This window comes from Stylophora pistillata, chromosome 7 (assembly GCF_964205215.1).
Source record: "Stylophora pistillata chromosome 7, jaStyPist1.2, whole genome shotgun sequence".
Classification (NCBI taxonomy): Eukaryota; Metazoa; Cnidaria; class Anthozoa; order Scleractinia; family Pocilloporidae; genus Stylophora; species Stylophora pistillata.
Genome location: NC_142525.1, coordinates 29,438,751 through 29,458,257, shown reverse-complemented (window position 1 = coordinate 29,458,257; position 19,507 = coordinate 29,438,751). Strand labels below are relative to the sequence as shown.

The window sequence follows — 19,507 nt, the reverse complement described above, 5'->3', positions numbered from 1 at the left end:
TGGAACGGGAGACTAGGCAACTGGAACGGGAAGCGGATCTTAACCAACGGAGTCAGAGTTGTAAGTTATTCATAATCAGCCGAGCCTCAGTCCAAAAAAAACGTTAGTCGTCACAGTCCAATCTGTTTTACATGTAAACATCTAAACAGGACATCACACCCCACTTCTGATTTTCTATAAATCAGTGAAGCTTTGTATGATAAATATTTTTCTTGAAAGAAATTGCCTGAGGTCTAGAATTGCCGGAAAGTGTTCGTGTTCTTGTTGTAGAAAAGAACCCAATGAGATACTATACCCGAGCAAACCACAAATAAAATCTTGGTCTACTGATCGAGCTCAAATGTGATTAAGAAGTCACATAATCCGGGCTCGCTAAATCGCGTTTTCGTCAACTTTGTATAAAAAATGGTAATAGGACAGAGTGGAGTCCAATTCGTCTGTAATTATGAGAGTGATAAACCGAATCGGACGACCACGAATTATGAATTAATTATTAATTAATTATTAATTAATTATTAATTAATTATTAATTAATTATGAATTAATTATGAGAGTGATAAACCGAATCGGACGACCTCGAAGTAGGAGTCTGACATATCAATCACAAGTGTGATTACAGACCGAATTAGACGGCACGAAGTCCTGTTTCCAGTTTCTGATAATATTAATAATAATAATAATAATAATAATAGTAATAATCATCATGATCATTATTATTGTTATTATTGTTATTATTATTATCATTATTATAACAAAATTTCATTTATATGGTGCATACATCCACTGCTTGTTAAAGGCGCTTTACAAAATTATCCCTACAACCATTATAACCATAACCAAAATATATTCATTTCAAAAGGGCTAGTAATTCAAACACTTAATCATTACAATCTTTGACAGATGCAAACTGAAAAGCTCTAGAAACAGCCTCTTACATTCAGCAAAATCCGCAGCTTGGGATGGTATGCCATAACCATGGTAACTGTAAATCAATTCAATGATTAGTCGTTTCATCTGAGCACACTAAAAGTGATTCGCTGACGTAAACGTCCGATTACACGTGTCGGATTTCAATCAGCTGTTTGATTGCAACTCTACAGAATTGTTAGTGAAAAATAAAGTAGTTCATCCATTTCTTGTATCAATTTCGAAATCACTGATGGTCTTTGCTCTCTGATTGGCTCTCATCGGCGCGATTTATTCACGAATTGCGCCACTTTTTGCTCTAAATCGCATCTTTTTCCCAACCAAGGAAAAAGCTTCACCAAAACACAAAAACCAATCAGATTTCAAGGTCTATTTCAAGTGACAAATCAAATTGCAGGAAAGTGAAAGACAATCTTCCGAACTTGTTACAAACCAGCTCAATCTGAACCAATAAAATAATTGTAGAGACCAAAGACCACCAGACAAATCTTATATTCGAGTGACTGAATTTAGCGATTTAAAATTTGTTAATCGGATATAATAAAGTGGTCAATGAACTTTGCGTTATGCAATTTTGGTCTGAAATCATGCTTATTATGTCAAATCTAACTAGCGCTCCGAGGTCGCTTGATTTTGAAATCACGCGTATGTTTCGGACCAAATTGTACTCCACTCAGTTCAATTACTGTTGTGAATTACCATTATTAATCGCATTCAAGCAAAAGTGCTATTCGATGGAGTGTCGCAAAACCACCAAAAACAAAGTAATCACAACAGCCAATCGGAAGAGAGGAAAATACCCAATGAACTCAAAGTAAAAACAACTGAACCGCCTAAAGCGCGGGAAAACGCTGGCGTCCAAGTCGTGAGTGGTTTCAATTTTGCATCTGATTGGTTAAGAGAGTGGCTCGAGTTTTCTGGGCCAATCACAGAGCAGCAAAGTAAAACAAACCACTGCAATCTCGGATTGCTTTCGACAACCAACTGAAAATTGCTTTCAATCGTGATATGTTTACAACTATCTTTAAACTGGAAAAGAGAACCGCCGCCCAGTTAGCGCAATGGATAGTGCGCTGGACTGTTGTGCAGGAGGTCGAGGGTTCGAGCCCCGGCTCGACCAACACTCAAGGTCTTAAAATAATTGAGAACAATTTTCTACCTTTCTATAACATCAAGAAATGGCTAGATATTCTAGTCTTCTCGTACAGGGACGAATAAATTTAGGTCCCGTCTCCTGCAGGGTTGGGGCAGGAGACGTTAATTTCCCACACACGAGATTACTGTGTGATGGATGTCCTCCCCTGGGGTGGGATGGTGGGTTTGTATTGTTGTGAAGGCCGTAAGTTAGATAACTCACGTCACCTTCATTCAATCCGTGGGTTTCACCCACGTGACCAATACCTTAGCAACGGTTACTATCCGCCATCTTGGTGTCCCTTGAGCATAAACAAACCGTATCTAACGAAGAGTTCATGTGAGAAAGAAGGGATGGTTTTATGCATTGTTGTTGGCTGTTCGAGCACAAGTGGAAAGCATAAAGACTAAAGATTTTTTCGTATAATAATTTAATAATTTTATTATTTCTATAGCGCAAAATTCATTGGATATATGATCTAATGCGCTATACCTAAGATCATTACAAATCAAGGGGAAGAACAGGAGGAACTAGAAGTTTTTGTATGGTTCGAGGCTTGCAGCTGTTGTAGATCCTCGATTTTTTGGTCGAGCTTTTCTTTGAGCTTCTTAGCCGATGAGAAATCGATGCCTTTAGCCCTCGCATACGGCACTTCATTGACATATGACCCTAGCTGCCTTGTAAACACGTCGATGAAAAAAAAAAAAAGAAATGTGGGAACATTAGGGTAACCCTCCTGCCAGGGTAACCCTAGCACTAGGGTTACCCTACCTGCTTGTAAACAGGGCCCTAGAACAGACATGTATGTGAGCACCAGCAGGAAAACTGGCAAACTTTCTCGAAACCACAAAAGGTTTGTCAGTTTACTAATCCAAACGCGGCATCTATCTCTTGATAGCCACCAAGCTGGTCTCTTAACAACACAGGTCCTGTTGAGATTTCCGTTTCATCCGCGCACACCTGCCAATATTAAAAATACACTGTGAGGCTTTCAATTCGCTAAACAGCTAAATTTTTTTAATTGGTAAGCCAGCGTTCAGCATGAGGAAATTGTAAGGCAAATTGACTGTATTATTTGTTTGATAATGCTATCGTTTGATAGTAATGCTGCAAATATGTGTAAGACCAAATGCATTCCAAAATGGCGGTAAGGAGGAAATTGGAACATCCAAATGGCTTGCATTTGGTTCAAATTTTCGTAAGCTTTGATTTTTCGTTAACGGCTTCTTTTGCTAGTTGTAAATAAATGTACGCCTACTTAACATACATACTCTCCGCTTATTGGAAGCCCAACCTCGTTCCCAGGGCCTGAGGAAAAAGGGAAAAGGCCCTGAGAACGAGGTTGTTGGAAGCTGCATGGCACAAATCAATGTGAGTAAAATTAGCAACAAAGGATGACCTGTAACTGCGTGAATGGTTCAGAGTTAAAAGATGGAATGGAATGATATAGGAAGGACTATCTTGTGCGGAGTAAGGCAGACTTAGAGACTGGTCTTTATTTATTACCAGGGGTGGGTGGTGGCGGGGGGGGAGACCTCGTAGGATTTTGGTTATGTCACGTTTAAATGTACCCTATCTCCCAATAAGGCGTTCTGTAATGTTCATATCATTCCCCCCATATGCAGTTGACTGGTAGTCAATTTTCCACAGTGCCCCATTCACATTCTGTTAACTTCCACTGATTCCCCTCTCCTCTCCGTTCCCCCTACAAATCATTTGATCCCGCCCCAAAACAAAACAAAACAAACAATAAATGAATAAATAAATCCTCCGATCCCCATTAATGCGATGGATAATAAATGCTCCCTTTCTACAGGGTTCAGATTTTCAGTTCTTGTGTACTATTGGTACCTTCTCATAAATATGTTCTCATATTGTTCATTGTCAGTGCAGGGAGATGACAAAACGTGGAGCCCTTCTCCATTGAGTACCCTATGGAGTACCCCTAACAGTCATGTACTGGTCAAATAAAATACTTTATGAACATGGTGAATCGTTTAGATGTACATATGCTGATAGATATTGAGCTTGTCAGCTCTCCGACTATCGCAGTTCGATGTAGTACACGAATTGACCGCCATCTTGAAATTAACATTAAACTGCTGACCACTTCCAACGGAAAGCTTTAAGGTCAGCACACACGAGGGGACTAGTCCCTGCGACTAGTCCGTGCGACTAGTCCCGGCGACAAGTCTTTGAAGGGTTTACACGAGGGGACCGGTAGCAGGGACTAGTCCCTTAAGGCGTTCACACGAGGCCACTCAATTGCACAAGAACATAGGAAAATTAAGAGGCAAAAGATGTTTCTTAGTCTGGTGCGTTACACGAAGACAATGAAAATTTGGTAACTTTTCATTCTAGCACTATTAAACAACGCAAATGAACTGCACTTATTCAGTCGGATTATTCATGCTTTTACGTGTTCCGTTTTTGGTTTTGTTTTTTTTATTTTTAAGAGACACAGAGTAAAATAGGGTATAAATTCCATCAAAACGGCTCCAAGACATCTGTATATGTTTACAAAACTAGAAATAGTTTTTTATTCTTCAGTTGTAGAAATCTAGAATTCAGGGAAAATTCAAAGAAACTGCAATGTTTACAAATACCGGAAGTCACGCATCATACTGACCCGTGATTGGCTTATTTACCGTTTAGTCGCAGGGACTGCTCGCACAAACAGTTCACACGAAGGGACAAACATTTGTTTCATGCGACAAGTCCCTGCGACTGGTCGCACGAATTCAAACCAGTTTGAATTTGTGCGACCAGTCGCAGGGACCAAATTTTAGTCCCTGCGACCACAGAAATGTGTAGTTCACACGAAGGGACTAGTCGCATGAAACTGGTCGCTGGGACTAGTCGCAGGGACTAGTCCCCTCGTGTGTGCCGACCTTTAATGTTGCTAGCATCCATGAACGTTATCGTTAATAGGCCGACTACCATCTATTTTCATATGATCTTCAAGAGGCCAAAAGGAGGGACAACCTTCATTCTGCAATGGGTTTTACGTCTTCCAAATACTTGTTTATGTGTGGCGTCTGTAAGAAGTGTGGCGCTCCATCTAGTAACACATGGCTTCGTGGGTTTCTTAAATGTGCGAAACGATGAGGATACAAGCTTAAATTTGTAGGTTGAGACTTAAAAAGGTAATCCCTATCTTTAAACTGAGCTTCTCCTCACCCATCTATTTGTAGCGCAATAAAATTGAGGTATGTAAACAAACCAAAAAAAAACAGTGACGGGTCGGCAAATAAATCCGACTGGCATGGGGTTGTTGATCTGGAGAATGCAGTAAGCTTAAATCTTTTACCTCGTGCAGATATCGAAACAGTGGGTTTTGTTCATCGCATGGAGCTGTTTGTCTTCTCGTCAAAGGACTTATTACACAGCTGTAAAACCAAAATGGAGGAACCAACTCATGAGAGCCCTAGTCAACTGTCCCCCAAAAAACTGGATTGTATCGAACTGTGACATTCAGAGAGCTGGTGAGCTCAATATATTTTAGGATATGTACATCTAAACGATTCACCATGTTCATAAAATATTTTATTTGACCAATACATGAATTTAAGGGGTACTCGTACTCCATTAAGGTACTCCATAGGGTACTCCATAGAGTAGGGCTCCGCGTTTTGTCATATCCCGTCATTGTATGAAAGCATTTTTACCCTTCCGATTATCGATTTTGTCTTACCTTTGGAAGTTTTTGTTCCTTAAACATCTTTTCAAAAAAGAACTTCGTGAAACTGGCACGGAACGCTGCGTTGAGTAAAAGAAGCAAGCTGTCCCAGTCACGCGTTCCTTCCACTCTCCCACCCTTCAACAGCGAGATGCTCATGGACACAAGGGCCGTGTCGTACAAAAACAAACCGAGATTTCTGAAGAAGTATGCTCCAAGGACGAGTCGGAAAAGTGGCATGAATACACGTTGCGTGTTTGTCTGCTCCGAGAATCGAGATTCGATCCATCTCACGTACGTTTCGTGGGAAATGAAGTTGATGGCACTCGCCAGGAACGTGAGAAGAAGCATTTCGATGATCTGTGCGATTGCCATCGCATTGACGTTTCCCGTACTGTCTGTGCCGTGAATGATATTCACGTATAGAGTCGAAAGAGCGAAGGTGATGCAAAAAACGCACCAAACCCAGAAGTGTCCAATACGAATCACTGCACAAATATACCTCCACACTTTAAATGTTTTCCAAAATACAATTATCGAAAGGAGCAAAAGGGAGTTACCATCTTCTAGCAGCGCCCCTACTGTGTCTACTGTGTTGCTGATCTCTTGCCGACCAAGTATGTTGTTCGTTTGGTTTCGAACGTTACAGTTTTCTGTTGGAGTTGAATAGTAAAGGCACACCGCAGCCGTAGCGAAATTTAAAAGGTTAAGGATAAACCTCGAAACCACCAAGAATATCTGAAAATAGCCCAAGATCCGGAGCATCATAAAAAATATCAAAATATACCGCCTCAGTATAGCAAATTTCGATTGCCGCTCACTTATCAAAGAAGTTTCCGCTTCTCAATTCCCGGAACCAGTCCCCAGTCGTTAGGGGAGGGGAAAGGCTGCTGAGGCTGTGATGTCTGTATAACAGGGGAGGGGGTAAGGGGAGGATCCAGGCTTCTTATTTACGAAAGCTTCTCTGCTTACAACAACAACTAAACAAAGAATTAATACTACACAATACGACCAACGTTGACTTGCAACATAGTCTGGTATGTTACAGAGGAAAAAAAAAATAATAATAGCGTGGGGGGAGGGCTGAACGCAATTAAAACCTTACACACGAAACCGAACCCTCTTATGAATTCTGACGAGTCTGTCTTCATTTTCATTTTCCCAGAAGCTTGGCCTGGATTTGCTCATCATTTCTTGCATACTTTCCTCGTAGATTTCGGTCTTTGAGGTAGAACTGGGTGCCATTCCGCCAACGATTGCGACTGGAGATGCGCGACCGTGTACTATCATTCAGCTCTGTTAGATAACAGGAATGTAATATCTAGTTACCCGAACAAAAAACGATTTGGTCTTCCGGTTTATGATTGCATCGGGATGGTTTTGTGGCTAGCTGGCTATACTTTCACTCTTCTTTGGTTGATAAGGCTCGCTTTCACCCTTCTTTTCGTTGTTCCCGCATTCGCTTGTCTTTCAAATGACACGAGTACAGAAGTATGCGGTAACCGCGTCTTCACGCAGAGAATTAAAGACGACATCAACATGGCAGGAACATTCGTGGAAGCGGGAAACTCCATTCTTATCATATCCTTGATATTTTTGTGGGGAAAATTCAACGTCATGAACTTTTTCTTAGCCGTTCCTCGATTGGCCGTATTTTGGTATTATATGGGTTTGTTCTGCGTTCAGATTGTTTCGATCATCAATATTGATATCCTACCCGGTGAGAGGAGCTGGATTGCAATTGGAGTGAGTCTGTTGCTTGAATTTGCAACTCTGTTCCTGCTGTGTCTTACGCTTAAATTTGTCAAGAAATCGGTTGTAAGTGCATGGACTTACAGAAACACAAGTCAACGGTGGGCAAAATTTTTGTATTGTCTTTATGTGTCAACTCTGTGGATGTACTTACTGAGGAATCTAGCGTTGGTGACCTATGACATGGCATTGTTTGCCATGAATATTAACAGTCACGCTAAAAGTAAACAGATAGACCACATCACACGAATCGTTAACATTGCAATCAGGAGTAGCTTTGTGCAGTTTTTCTATGCAGCTATATTTAGAAACGTAAAACTGTCAAAAGTGTGCGAGGAGGGTGATAGTGTCCCACAAACTGGCCGAAGTTTCGAGAATAGTCTGGACACAGTATTGGAATGGGAGCCATCTATAAAATGATTTGTAATAAGAACATAAAGAGTCTATAAACTTATAGACTGTGTTGATGCACAGATGAAACGTCATATGTAGCTTCGTATCGGTCGATAATCGATCAATGCATCAAACATCGGTCGGCCAACCAATCAATCGACTCTTGCTACTTTTACTTTCAACAGAACAGACATTGCCACTTTGATGTTTAAAGTTAAGCACAGTCCCGTACCCGAGAATATTTCTGACTTATTTGATATAAAGAACACTCAGTATAATTTACGGAACAGTGACTTCGAACTGCCAAGATTCGAAACTGTAAGATTTGATAGGAATTCTATTAAATATATGGGACCTCTAATCTGGTCGAAGTTACCAAGACACCTAAGAACGATAGAAACTCTAAATTCGTTCAAGAAAAACATAAGAAAAGTCGACCTTTCAACTCTCGTTGAAATTTAAAACTCAGTTTATTTAGTGACTAAATAACTTTATAATCTTTTTAATTATCTACTGTAAAAAACTATTATCTACATATGTAAATGTATTTGACTTTTAAATTTTTTAGTGTCCCCCATTAGCTTATAGCTAAAAACATAGACACTTAAATAAAGTTTTTCATTCATTCATTCATTCAACAGATAATTTCAGTCTAAAAATGAGTCGAGAGGAATTTTCCTCGAAGTAATGGAGATCACACCTTTTGATGGTTTTTTTCCATGTAAAATGACAGGGGGAGAGTCCCTTTTCCAGCGTAATCCACTGTGGTAATTACTGAAAAATCCTCTCTAACCCGTTAAATATATTCCCAGTCCCTTTTACAAGTGCAGAAAAGAATGAAGGATGCCTTGATGTAGTTTTTAAAATTTTGAGATAAATGTTAAATTTATGTAGTAAAATTGCTCAAGCGAGTGTGTATTGGTATTGTGATGAGAAATTCTGTCTTGGTCACTCGCGTGAGTTATAAAGAGGGTTGATTTAAATCTGATCAAGTTCAATCAATTTACATTAATTTTTAGCATGCTTTGTTTTTCTGTGGAATTGATTGCGTGGTCCTCCCCGCTGCTTTTTCTTTGTCTTCTCGACGCCCTTTCTCTTCCTCAACGAGAAACTTTTTTCTTAAAACTATAAATAGAATGAAGTCGATCTGACCTTAAAAAGACCTAATAAAGAGTGATTTTTGACTTGATGTGGGTTTAGTCTCCACCACAATTGTCATATGAAACGCGTTTAACATCATTAGTTTTTCTTATTTCGCTTTTGTGAATTTTTTGCGCAGCTTTACTTGTGTGAAGCATTTGATGTACAATTCCATGTATTTAACTTGATGCAATTTTAATCAAAGGTTTCGGCCAACATTGTCAGGCTGACGTTGACAAAGCTCTATCAAAATTTGAACATTTTAGAAATTTATCGCTTGCTTTCGCTCGCTGGGGAAAAAAAAAGTTGTCAGCACTTCGTGTTTATCTTCCCCATTCCATATTTATATTTGTTTTTTTTTTCTTTTTCTGATCTTCTTTGTGTTTTTTACCCATAAAAAAATCATTTTTCTCTGCGGTGTCTTTGTTCTGCTTAGAAGCTCTTTTAAACTTACAGTAGCTTTGCCTGAACTCCTGATTTTTAAACCAAATCTTTGAATTGTTTTGATAACGCTTAAAGTTATTAAAAAGTAACAATTAGAGATCCTGTTGACTTCACTTACTCTGAGGGATAATTTTGAAACACGTGCCGCCTATGTGCCGGTTTTAAAACTTTAATGAAGAACCCACGGCTTGTAATACAAAAGAGACAATGAGTGCACTTCACAGTTACTACACATGAGCTGAGCCCATCCCAGTTGGATTCAAACCGGTTGAAACAAACACGCGTCAAGCTCGCCAGTTTAAAACTGTTTGCACGCCAAAAGGATTTTCACAACACAGTGCGTTAACGGTAACGAACGCCGCAACATGGCCGCTTTGAAACCAAAAAGAGCGATACCGAGTAGATGCTGCTCCAGTTGGTTGAAGATTTGGCGCGTAATTCGGCAAGACACTCTGCTATTCCTCATAATAATCGGCGTGCTAGTCGGATTTATTGTCGGGGCCGCCACGAATCCTTCCGTCAACGACATCGTGGACCCCGAGAAGAAGGCGACGACCATAATGTTGATTGGTTTCCCAGGCGAACTCTTCATGAATATGTTGAAGATGTTGATACTGCCTCTGATAGTGGCGAGTTTGATTTGCGCGCTTGCCACGTTGGATTCCAAGGCCACGGGAAAAATCGGAAGACGCACCGTGTTGTATTACCTCTCCACCACTCTTCTGGCAGTCATCCTCGGCATCGTTCTAGTGGTCAGCATTCGACCGGGTGAATCGGGGAACAAGCAAGCCAAGGAGCAGAAAGAAATCACTGGTCCGCATCGAAACTTAGATTCATTCCTCGATTTGATAAGGTAGTTATTTTTTAATCTTAATTTTTGTAGCATCGGAAGTGAAACAAAATTGTCCCATGTTACCGAATCTTTCTGAAATGATTTATGAACAAGTGGACGATTGGAAAAAATAAAGAAACTTATAGTACCGCAAGGATTGGACTTGGTTTTTTCTTTTTTTAATCTTTTAAACTTTGAAGTCGCGTCACATTTGTAACAGTATCCGCCACGATTGGTCCCGCACTATATGAGCTTAAAGCTCGAAACGAAAAGTGAAAAGTAGAAAGCGCTGTTTTTCAAGTTAGTAAAGAGAAGCCAAGTAAGAAGTTTGATTTTTTTTTTCCTTGTGATGGTTCAATGTTTAAATTTCTACATCTTAAATGATTTAAAAATGAAATGCACTTGTTAAGGCACACTTTTTGTTTTGAAGTCAGCGAAGTCTTAAATCGTTAAAATATAACATGTAAACGAATCGATTCAACCAAAAGTATTACAACACAAAAATTAATTATCATACAGTTTCGACTAGTTTGAATTTTTCGGCATACTTTCAAAGTTGCTGTACCAACATTGCTGACCCAGGAATTAACCATGATATAATAATTAATGTCATGTTTGTGTTTTTCCAAATTCTTTATTGAGGTCTTCCCCCGGGAACCCTCAATATCATGCTGATTGACAGCTGTTGTTTTCGTGGCTTTTCTCGCACAAAGCGACATGAAGAACAAAGCCTGAAAGGCACTTTTTATCACAAAACAATCTCAAAGACGTTCTTACTTTTTTGATGAAAACTTTTATTTTTTTTCATAAATTCGGAAGAAAAACTTTCCTATATTAATTTTTGATTAGCTTAAAATGAGATGTAACTTAATTTCATGTTTATCTTCCTTTTTTGCGCAGTATTTATGTTATCCAACTCACAGGAGAAATCAAAATTTTCCTTTCGCTGTTACTTATGTCCTCATATTCTGTCTTTCGACCTCTCTCTCTCTCTCTCTCTCTCTCTCTCTCTCTCTCTCTCTCTCTCTCTCTCTCTCTCTCTCTCTCTCTCTCGGAAAGTTATTTCAACACAAACTTATAAACTGCATCTTAAATAGTCCATTTCCGAATTACCCTTGGTTTCATTTTCAAAACGAGGTCTGGTGCTCAAACATTCTTGTGAAAATGAGTTTGATTTGTATGTGAATGAAAACTTATTATCATATGAAAGGATGAGCACCAGGACTCGTTTTGAAAATGAGGCCAAGGATAATTCGGAAATGGGCTATTCATTCAACTCAGTGCGTTATAACATTTTCGCTTTTTTGAAAGTAAATGTCTTTCATCAGCAGCTGTGAAATCACAACAAAATGAGACAAGCAAAGAGACTTCTGACATTATGGAGGAAAACAATTAGTATTCTTTCCATTTCTAGTTCTGTTTATATGGTATGTGCAACGAATACTCTGAAAGAATTGGCATAACACTTTTCCAACGAAACAAATTTTTCCACATCAACTAGTAAACGTATAACCCTAAATTATTAATTCAGCCGATATCCATTCACTGTTTGGAACGCCTTGATACGATGACTACGTTAAGGAAAAAATTTCCTCGGGATAACTGATTCACTTTTAAGCCGAGTTTAGCTTTCGTGTAAGGATAAGGTTACTTTTCATTGAAATATACTTTCACGTGTTGGACACTTGTAAATATTTAAGCCTACTTGTTGAACGTGTGTTACAGGAATTAAGCCAAGCTAAGTAAGAATTCTTTCCCAACACGCTGAATGTTAAAGCTGACCCGATGTTGTTTCCTGATTTCAGTAATAAAATTCTGGTACAGTTCATTTTTATTTCTTGCAATGTCAGTTTGGAGAATTACTTTATAGTTTAGTACACAATTACTGTTCAGTTGAGTCTCACGCGTTGACGACACGCTTCCCATCACAAACACAGAGAAAACGCATTTGCAAGTAAAACAATTCTCAGATTTGTTAGTTCTAAGTGCCCTTATGAGATATTTTGTCTTTGTCCTTCACTTTAAACATGTAAACATTGCCGGTCGCGGTGCTTTTTGACAGCTTTTTTAAAAGAAGAAGAAATCTACTCATGAAATGCGTGTTACGTTTACCCATAGGAGCTGTTTCCCCAAGAACATCGTTGAGGCCACCTTCCGTCAGGTAAAAAACTTGGGACTTGAGAAAGGTTTTGTTTTCTTTTGAGATTCACTCATAGATCAGTTAGGTCTACTAGACGGCCAATGGGTCGAGCAATCCGTCGGTCAATCGGTCTTTCAGTCATTTGGTGCATGAGACAGGTAGACAGTCACTAGTCACGTGGTCGGCCGGTCAGACTATCTATCTGCTAATCCGTCAGTGTGCCAGTCTGTTACTCATTGATTGATTCAGTCAGTCCGTCAGTTATTTAGCCAGTCCGTCCGACATTTTGTCAGTAAGTCGGCCAATTAGCCACGGAGTCTTTCAAATTCCTTGTTAATCATTTGATTCACTCGCAATAACGTTGAAAGTTATCTTTCACCAGCAAAATACAAAGTACAAGTCGATTCCTGCAAAGATCGAGTCTTACAACAAGACAGTCGATGTGAGAGCACTTGACCCAAGGGATAATATAACAGTCTACAACAATGGCACCCACAATTACACCACGATCACCAAAGTGATCTATCCAGCTTCAGACACCATCCCGAATGGTCAGCGGATAGCTAACGAGGGAGGAATGAATGTCCTCGGTCTGGTGATGTTCTCAATTGTGTTCGGGATTGTTCTTGGAAGGATGGGTGAGAAAGGATTGCCTTTAAAAGCGTTTTTTGAGACTTTGAACGAAGTTGTGATGAAGATGGTGACTCTGGTGATGTGGTATGTTGTTCAAGTCCAAACGAAACTCCTTGTGTAGCAATTTTTAAGAATTTGTCGGACGATTTCCATCCAGATATCTTTTTGAACGATGACTTAATTTTGAATTCTACATAAAAATTCTGGAAAGAAAATGACAACTCAGCGAGTAACTTCCAGCGTGAGCTTCAAGTAAAACCGCCTCTATTCGCTTACTGCTTTATGTGCGCAGTTCTGAGGCCGGATTGGTAGTGGCAGTTAGATCATAGACCCAAACCTATCTGATTGACGAAAAATTATGGCTTTCTGCAAAAATGTCATTTGGTTTTTATTTCATAATTCGATTTCCCTTCATAACACTAAGAAAAAATGATTGGATTAATAATTTTACTGTAATCGCCTCATTGGTAACACCTCGTTTTAATTATCAGAATATATTTTGCTGTTACTTATATTATTAAATGTAATATTATCATCAATATCATTAATAATAGTAGCGTCTCGTGGCCATTAGCATCAAGATTCACAGATTTATAATTCCGATCAGACCAGAAACTCGCTTTGCCAAGTAGAATAACAGTTATACTCTCTCTCATCTGACAAAACCACTTTTTTCCAGGTACTCACCAATAGGAATTTGTAGCATGATCGCAGCCAAACTGGCGGCCATGGCTGACATCTTAGACGAACTGAAGCTCTTGGGAATGTTTATGGTGACAGTCATTGTGGGGTTGATAATCCATGCCCTGATTGTGCTTCCAATTATTTTCTTCGCCATAACTCGTAAGAATCCCTACAGGTTCATGAAGGGCCTGCGCGAGGCGATGGTGACCGCATTCGGTACAGACTCGAGGTAAGTGATCAGCTTGTTAACCCTTTAACTCCAGATCCCGTGAGTGACCAAGAAAGAAATTCTCCTGACATGATCAATACAAAATCAAGCAGACAAGTGATGAGATTAAAGAAAAAATATCAATGAGATCATTGGTTGATCCAATACCAAACTCTCCAAACTGACATGATGAGAATTGTATGGCAGACAGTAAGGAGAATTACTAAAGAGATCTTGGGAGTGAAAGGGTTAATTAAACACAACGATACTTGAATGATTTATTTTTTTCGTTGCTGCGTGGAAGGCGGTGTGACTGAATAAATTGTCTTTTGACTACTCATTTGCTTGTCTGGCGTAGTGGCTGATCGGCTGAGTTACTGACCCGTTGTTGACATATTGAAATTCACCGATTAAATGACTCTGACCTATCGCTCGCTTGACTGACCCACCAACCAGGTGGCAGACGGGCTTTAGGACTGACTAATTTGAATGTATCAACAAAGTTGAAATGGTAAATTGGCCACCGTTACGGTTATAAAAGCTGACGTTTCGAGCGTTAGCCCTTCGTCGGAGTGAATAGAGGAATTGTGGGTTGTGTGTGCTTTTAAAGGCAGAAAATGGAGTTACGTGATTGGTGGGAGTACGTGATTTAGGACTGACTAACTGACTTATGAACTAAAGGACAAACTGACAAAATAACTGAATGACAGGCTAACTAGCTAGTTGACGAACGAGATGAAAGACTGACTGACTGGCAGACTGACTGACTGGCTGACTGACTGACTAGCAGACTGACTGACTGGCAGACTGACTGACTGGCAGACTGACTGACTGGCAGACTGACTGACTTGCAGACTGACTGAGTGGCAGACTGACTGACTGGCAGACTGACTGACTTGCAGACTGACTGAGTGGCAGACTGACTGACTGGCAGACTGACTGACTGGCAGACTGACTGACTAGCAGACTGACTGACTGGCAGACTGACTGACTGGCAGACTGACTGACTGGCAGACTGACTGACTGGCAGACTGACTGACTTGCAGACTGACTGAGTGGCAGACTGACTGAGTGGCAGACTGACTGAGTGGCAGACTGACTGACTGGCAGACTGACTGACTGGCAGACTGACTGACTGGCAGACTGACTGAGTGGCAGACTGACTGACTGGCTGACTGACTGGCTGACTGAATGGCAGACTGACTGACTGGCAGACTGACTGACTGGCAGACTGGCAGACTGACTGACTGACTGGCAGACTGACTGACTTGCAGACTGACTGAGTGGCAGACTGACTGAGTGGCAGACTGACTGACTGGCAGACTGACTGAGTGGCAGACTGACTGACTGGCTGACTGACTGGCAGACTGACTGACTGGCTGACTGACTGACTGGCTGACTGACTGGCAGACTGACTGACTGGCTGACTGACTGGCAGACTGACTGACTGGCAGACTGACTGACTGGCAGACTGACTGACTGACTGACTGACTGACTGGCAGACTGATAGCCTGACGGCTGAAAATGACCGATTGACTGGTTGTATGACGACCGAGTGAGCAGCAACTCCCAGAATGCCAAGATGCTAAGAAATTAACTGTCTTCTCGTTCATCTTTTTACTACCTTCGTTGCAGCTCTGCTACTTTACCAATTACCATTCGCTGCGTTGAAGAAAAAAACGCTGTTGACCGACGTATAAGTCGCTTCGTTTTGCCCCTTGGTGCAACAGTCAACATGGACGGAACAGCATTGTACGAAGGTGTCAGCGCCATTTGGATAGCGCAGCTGAATCGCATTCCACTCGCGCCGGGACAAATTGTCACAACTGTGTAAGTTAACGAGTTTCTGTTTGTTACGCAAAATTTCCACAGGCAAGTCTTACTTGTACATAGGATAAGAGAACTTACTGACTGGCTCGTAAATCAAGTACCTTCTCACAATTTCCATTTTGTAGTTCTCCATTTTTTTTTTCCGATTTCCACTCAATACGCATCTGAACAGAATGTTACAACTGTTTAAGTTAAAAAAGTTATAGTACGCTGCTTGTTACTCAAATCCTCTGCTCTGACGAAGGGCTTACGCTCGAAGCGTCAGCTTTGAAACTCTTTTCGGTGGCCAATTTACATTATCAACTCAGTTGATAAACTCTAGTTGCCTTGTTACTCCCACCGACGCAGCACCACACTTTCTTTTGAAACTTACTCCCTTTAAACAAGACTTAGTCAGGTTAAGATCATGGTAGCCATGGAGGGCTTTTTGCAATGGACAAAGATCTTGCTGCGTTTTGAGTGGCATAAATTCTTCTCTCTTTGCAGCCACAGATACCGACACCAAACTTGGTCCACCAACTGTATTAGGCTACATGTACATGGTTTCAGGGAACTTAAAAGACCGTAAATTTTGTAAAATCTCACAATTTCCATTCATTTTTTTAATTCACCAGTATGACAGCTACTGCAGCAGCTATCGGGGCGGCTGGAATTCCATCAGCTGGTCTGGTTACGATGATAATTGTTCTTCAGGCTGTCAATCTACCAACTGAGGACATTGGACTAATTCTTGCTATCGACTGGTTCTTGTAAGTTTTATCCCTCCAAACATGTTTCATACGGGTGAAAGAGATTCAGTTTATAATCTTTTGACAGGTGCAAATGTTTTTGGGTTTTCTATCTTATGGATTTTGCCGGGTTGTCTCATGATTAAATTTACCTGATCCCCCTATGAGGCTCTGTTATATTATTTTGGCCCTCCCCCTACCCCCCTCTCATTGGCAGTTAATTAGTTTTCAATTTTCTTAAGTCCCCGCTTTATACTCCGTTTGCGATGACTAACCCTCCGTTCCTTCTGTAAACCATTTAATCCCCCAAAGTCCTCCACCCCCCCTTCCCTCCCTCGCCGATAAAAAAATGACTGATCCCTTAGCCCGTTTGAAATCTGAAAAAGAATAGGATCCATTCGAGTCAGTACAAATGGCTTTGACACGAGAATGGCTACAGCAAATGAAATGAATCCAAAACAAACAAACAGTGTGTTTCAATATGTCCTTTTTGTACCATTAGGGATCGTTTCCGTACATGTGTCAATGTCATGGGCGATGCACTGGGCTCTGGAATTGTGGATCACTTGTCCCATGATGACATCCTTTTCTCAGATCAGCTGGACGCAAACGAGGATACACCACTGAAACATAACGGCGGCGCGCTGGACGGAGACGTTGATGAAGAAGACGAGGAGGATGACGACCCTATGAAAATGACGAGTGTTTAAAACCAAAAAAGTTACTGCACCCTTGAGTTTAATTTCATTACATCAAATGTTACAAGTAGTCTTGTTCGGTTATGTTTAGTATAAGGAAACGCACAACTTAGCGGTAACCGTGGCTTCAGCGAGCATTTGTAACCCTATTTTACGTTTCGAGTAGCAGATTCCACTCGTATTAGTTTACTCACTCCCCGAAACTCTTGCTAATTGGGTAGTATTGAAAACATCAGATCTAGATGTTCTTTTCGAATTCGAAGCGTGTGTTTGTTGACGCAGACAACTGTCCACTTCCTGTTTATAAAAAGAAGCTAAGAGAATCCTGATTTTTGGAAAGCTTATCCTCAGGCCAGTTGCCCCGTTCAGAGCAGAGGATTCCCAGTCCCACTCCACAGTAACGCCCCAAAAGTAACAGTTCTTGATTATCCCCTAAGGAACCCTCCCATTTCATAGAGATGACGTTTTTTTTTTAAAAAAATTAATTTTCCACGCAGTTAGAATTCATACTGGTAATATCACGGGCAGCAATAGTTATATTGTAGTCCGTGAATCTATACACTAAAGAGAGTGTAACTTACGCCAGATGGTTGGAAGAAGCCACATTAAAGTATAGGTTGATCAGTATTAAATGCTGACAGGTGATACGAATAAGAGCAGCTCTACCTGGGTCACTGTTTTATAAGCAAACATATTACTCGATAGCAAAGTAATAAAATAAATTTTGGACGGATGAACCCCAAAGTTTTTATCAGTTGTGTTCCTACATTTATGGGGTTGGCCTCAATCATTCACCAACTTGGTCAATGATTAGAAAGTCACGGTTGCTGATCTATCTTTTACAAAAGGTGTGCACAACAAATCCGGCACTTGGGTGGGGGGAGGGGGGTGGAGGATGTTCTTTTTCGTCTGATCGCTCCTGATTAGGCTTTATAGTTGTCAATGTTTTTGAAATGGAGTGTATGGAAGTTTATTTGACAAGTTCCACTGAATCAGCTCTTAAAAAAATCTCTGTTTAGGTTGTTAAAGATACTGTAGCCTACTACTGTGATCTCAAAAGATAGAGCTAAACATGTCACTGCAGCTCTTGAGTGACGAGCAGCTATATTACTTGAAGTTTGCCTCCATCGTGTTGAACTGACGAGTTTGCGAGTGCTATTCGTCAAACGTTCAAGTTTATGTGGGACAACACCTTTGGGCATCGCCCAGGATATCAACTGTGGGATGACTCCACAGCAGTAAAGAACTTGTTTCTCGCCGAAGAGGGTATTAAAACCAAACTTATAACATAACCAAAGCAAAGCGCGCGCTCTGGTTGGTCAATTTAGCGTCCCCCATTTTCCCATGGGTGTACGCTGCTGACGTGAGCAAATGCAAAGACCATTTTTCCGCGCGCGCTTTTTTTTTCTGGTCATGTAAGATTTGTTAAATAAAAGGGAACTCTTTAGCTACAATGTATCAATGTTATGTTATAAAACAAATGGTAAACACCACAGCGTACACTATTGAGTTATGGATGCACTTGGGAGGTTTGCTAAGCACTCAAGAAGCTAGAGTCGCTCTCAGCTATCGCCTCGAGCGACTCTTACGCTTCTTTCGTGCTTAGCAACCTCCCGCGTGCATCCATAACTCAATAGTGTACGCTGTGGTGTTTACCATTTGTTAATTCCCACACACCTTTTGCAACACTTAGCCTGCTTAGCTGATGAATTTGTGAACGTGTTGAGTCGTCAGCGGGGCTAGTTTGTGGCCCCTATTTTGGCCTAAAACTTACTCAGTTCAATGTTTTAGTGCATTCGAAACCATCTGTAATCCCCACCACTAATTTCCTTGTTTTCGCTGAAATGTACGTCTACTAGCGCCATAAAAAGTATCTTAAAGCTTTAAAATAAATGAAGTTAGAAATCGGTCGTCATCCTGATTACATTTTAACGAGCGTTCAGGTTAGTTCTGTAAAAACTCGAATTGTTAATATAGCAGCCATATCTTACAAGACTTACAAGTGTACCAGACAGTATTACTTGTATTTCTTCATTCAGGGCGAGGGTCCTAGAATTTTAAAAGATGGTTTTCGATGGCGTTTTCCAGTTGAGATTTCGCTAATTTTTGACTTCTAAGTCATCGGAAGATGCGATTTCTGAAATCCTGAGGCCAAGATAGTGTGTTTTGAGACTTCACTTTTTTAAGAAGAAATTAGTTTAAGGGGTTCGCTCAATACCCCCAACTCCCCTTTCGCGCTAGAGAGATTATTTTCACTTTCATGATACGTCTTAGTATAAGTAAT

At 40.5% G+C, this 19,507-nt stretch overlaps 3 protein-coding genes and 1 long non-coding RNA gene across 4 annotated transcripts; 2 read left to right on the top strand and 2 right to left on the bottom strand.

Annotated features, from left to right (window-relative positions):
* Positions 1-2,475: 2,475 nt before the first annotated feature.
* LOC111320723 (uncharacterized) lies at positions 2,476-6,854 on the bottom strand. The gene is made up of 2 exons (XM_022923402.2): positions 5,757-6,854; positions 2,476-3,022 (listed from the first exon to the last, which is right to left on the bottom strand). Exons 1-2 carry the CDS (start codon positions 6,507-6,509, stop codon positions 2,921-2,923), a joined length of 855 nt encoding a protein of 284 aa, XP_022779137.1. The 5' UTR covers positions 6,510-6,854; the 3' UTR covers positions 2,476-2,920.
* Positions 3,596-5,069, bottom strand: LOC148727392 (uncharacterized). Its single transcript, XR_015989950.1, has 2 exons — positions 4,954-5,069; positions 3,596-4,185 (listed from the first exon to the last, which is right to left on the bottom strand). It is a non-coding gene; the product is annotated as an uncharacterized LOC148727392 (long non-coding RNA).
* A 261-nt stretch (positions 6,855-7,115) lies between the features above and the next one.
* LOC111320724 (uncharacterized) lies at positions 7,116-8,515 on the top strand. The gene has a single exon (XM_022923403.2). It carries the CDS (start codon positions 7,116-7,118, stop codon positions 7,911-7,913), a length of 798 nt encoding a protein of 265 aa, XP_022779138.1. The 3' UTR covers positions 7,914-8,515.
* A 142-nt stretch (positions 8,516-8,657) lies between these two features.
* Positions 8,658-19,134, top strand: LOC111320755 (excitatory amino acid transporter). The gene is made up of 7 exons (XM_022923446.2): positions 8,658-10,323; positions 12,421-12,463; positions 12,825-13,159; positions 13,755-13,988; positions 15,603-15,797; positions 16,412-16,546; positions 17,028-19,134. Exons 1-7 carry the CDS (start codon positions 9,836-9,838, stop codon positions 17,233-17,235), a joined length of 1,638 nt encoding a protein of 545 aa, XP_022779181.1. The 5' UTR covers positions 8,658-9,835; the 3' UTR covers positions 17,236-19,134.
* The last annotated feature ends 373 nt before the right edge of the window (positions 19,135-19,507 follow it).

Bases quoted from the DNA above. Each gene is read 5' to 3' on its own strand.
- LOC111320723 (XM_022923402.2), bottom strand. From the start codon at position 6,509: ATGATGCTCCGGATCTTGGGCTATTTTCAGATATTCTTGGTGGTTTCG. The intron at 3,023-5,756 runs GTAAGACAAAAT...TAATATTGGCAG, and splicing joins AGGAACAAAAACTTCCAAAG to GTGTGCGCGGATGAAACGGA.
- LOC111320724 (XM_022923403.2), top strand. From the start codon at position 7,116: ATGGTTTTGTGGCTAGCTGGCTATACTTTCACTCTTCTTTGGTTGATA.
- LOC111320755 (XM_022923446.2), top strand. From the start codon at position 9,836: ATGGCCGCTTTGAAACCAAAAAGAGCGATACCGAGTAGATGCTGCTCC. The intron at 13,160-13,754 runs GTATGTTGTTCA...ACTTTTTTCCAG, and splicing joins ATGGTGACTCTGGTGATGTG to GTACTCACCAATAGGAATTT. The intron at 15,798-16,411 runs GTAAGTTAACGA...TTAATTCACCAG, and splicing joins GGACAAATTGTCACAACTGT to TATGACAGCTACTGCAGCAG.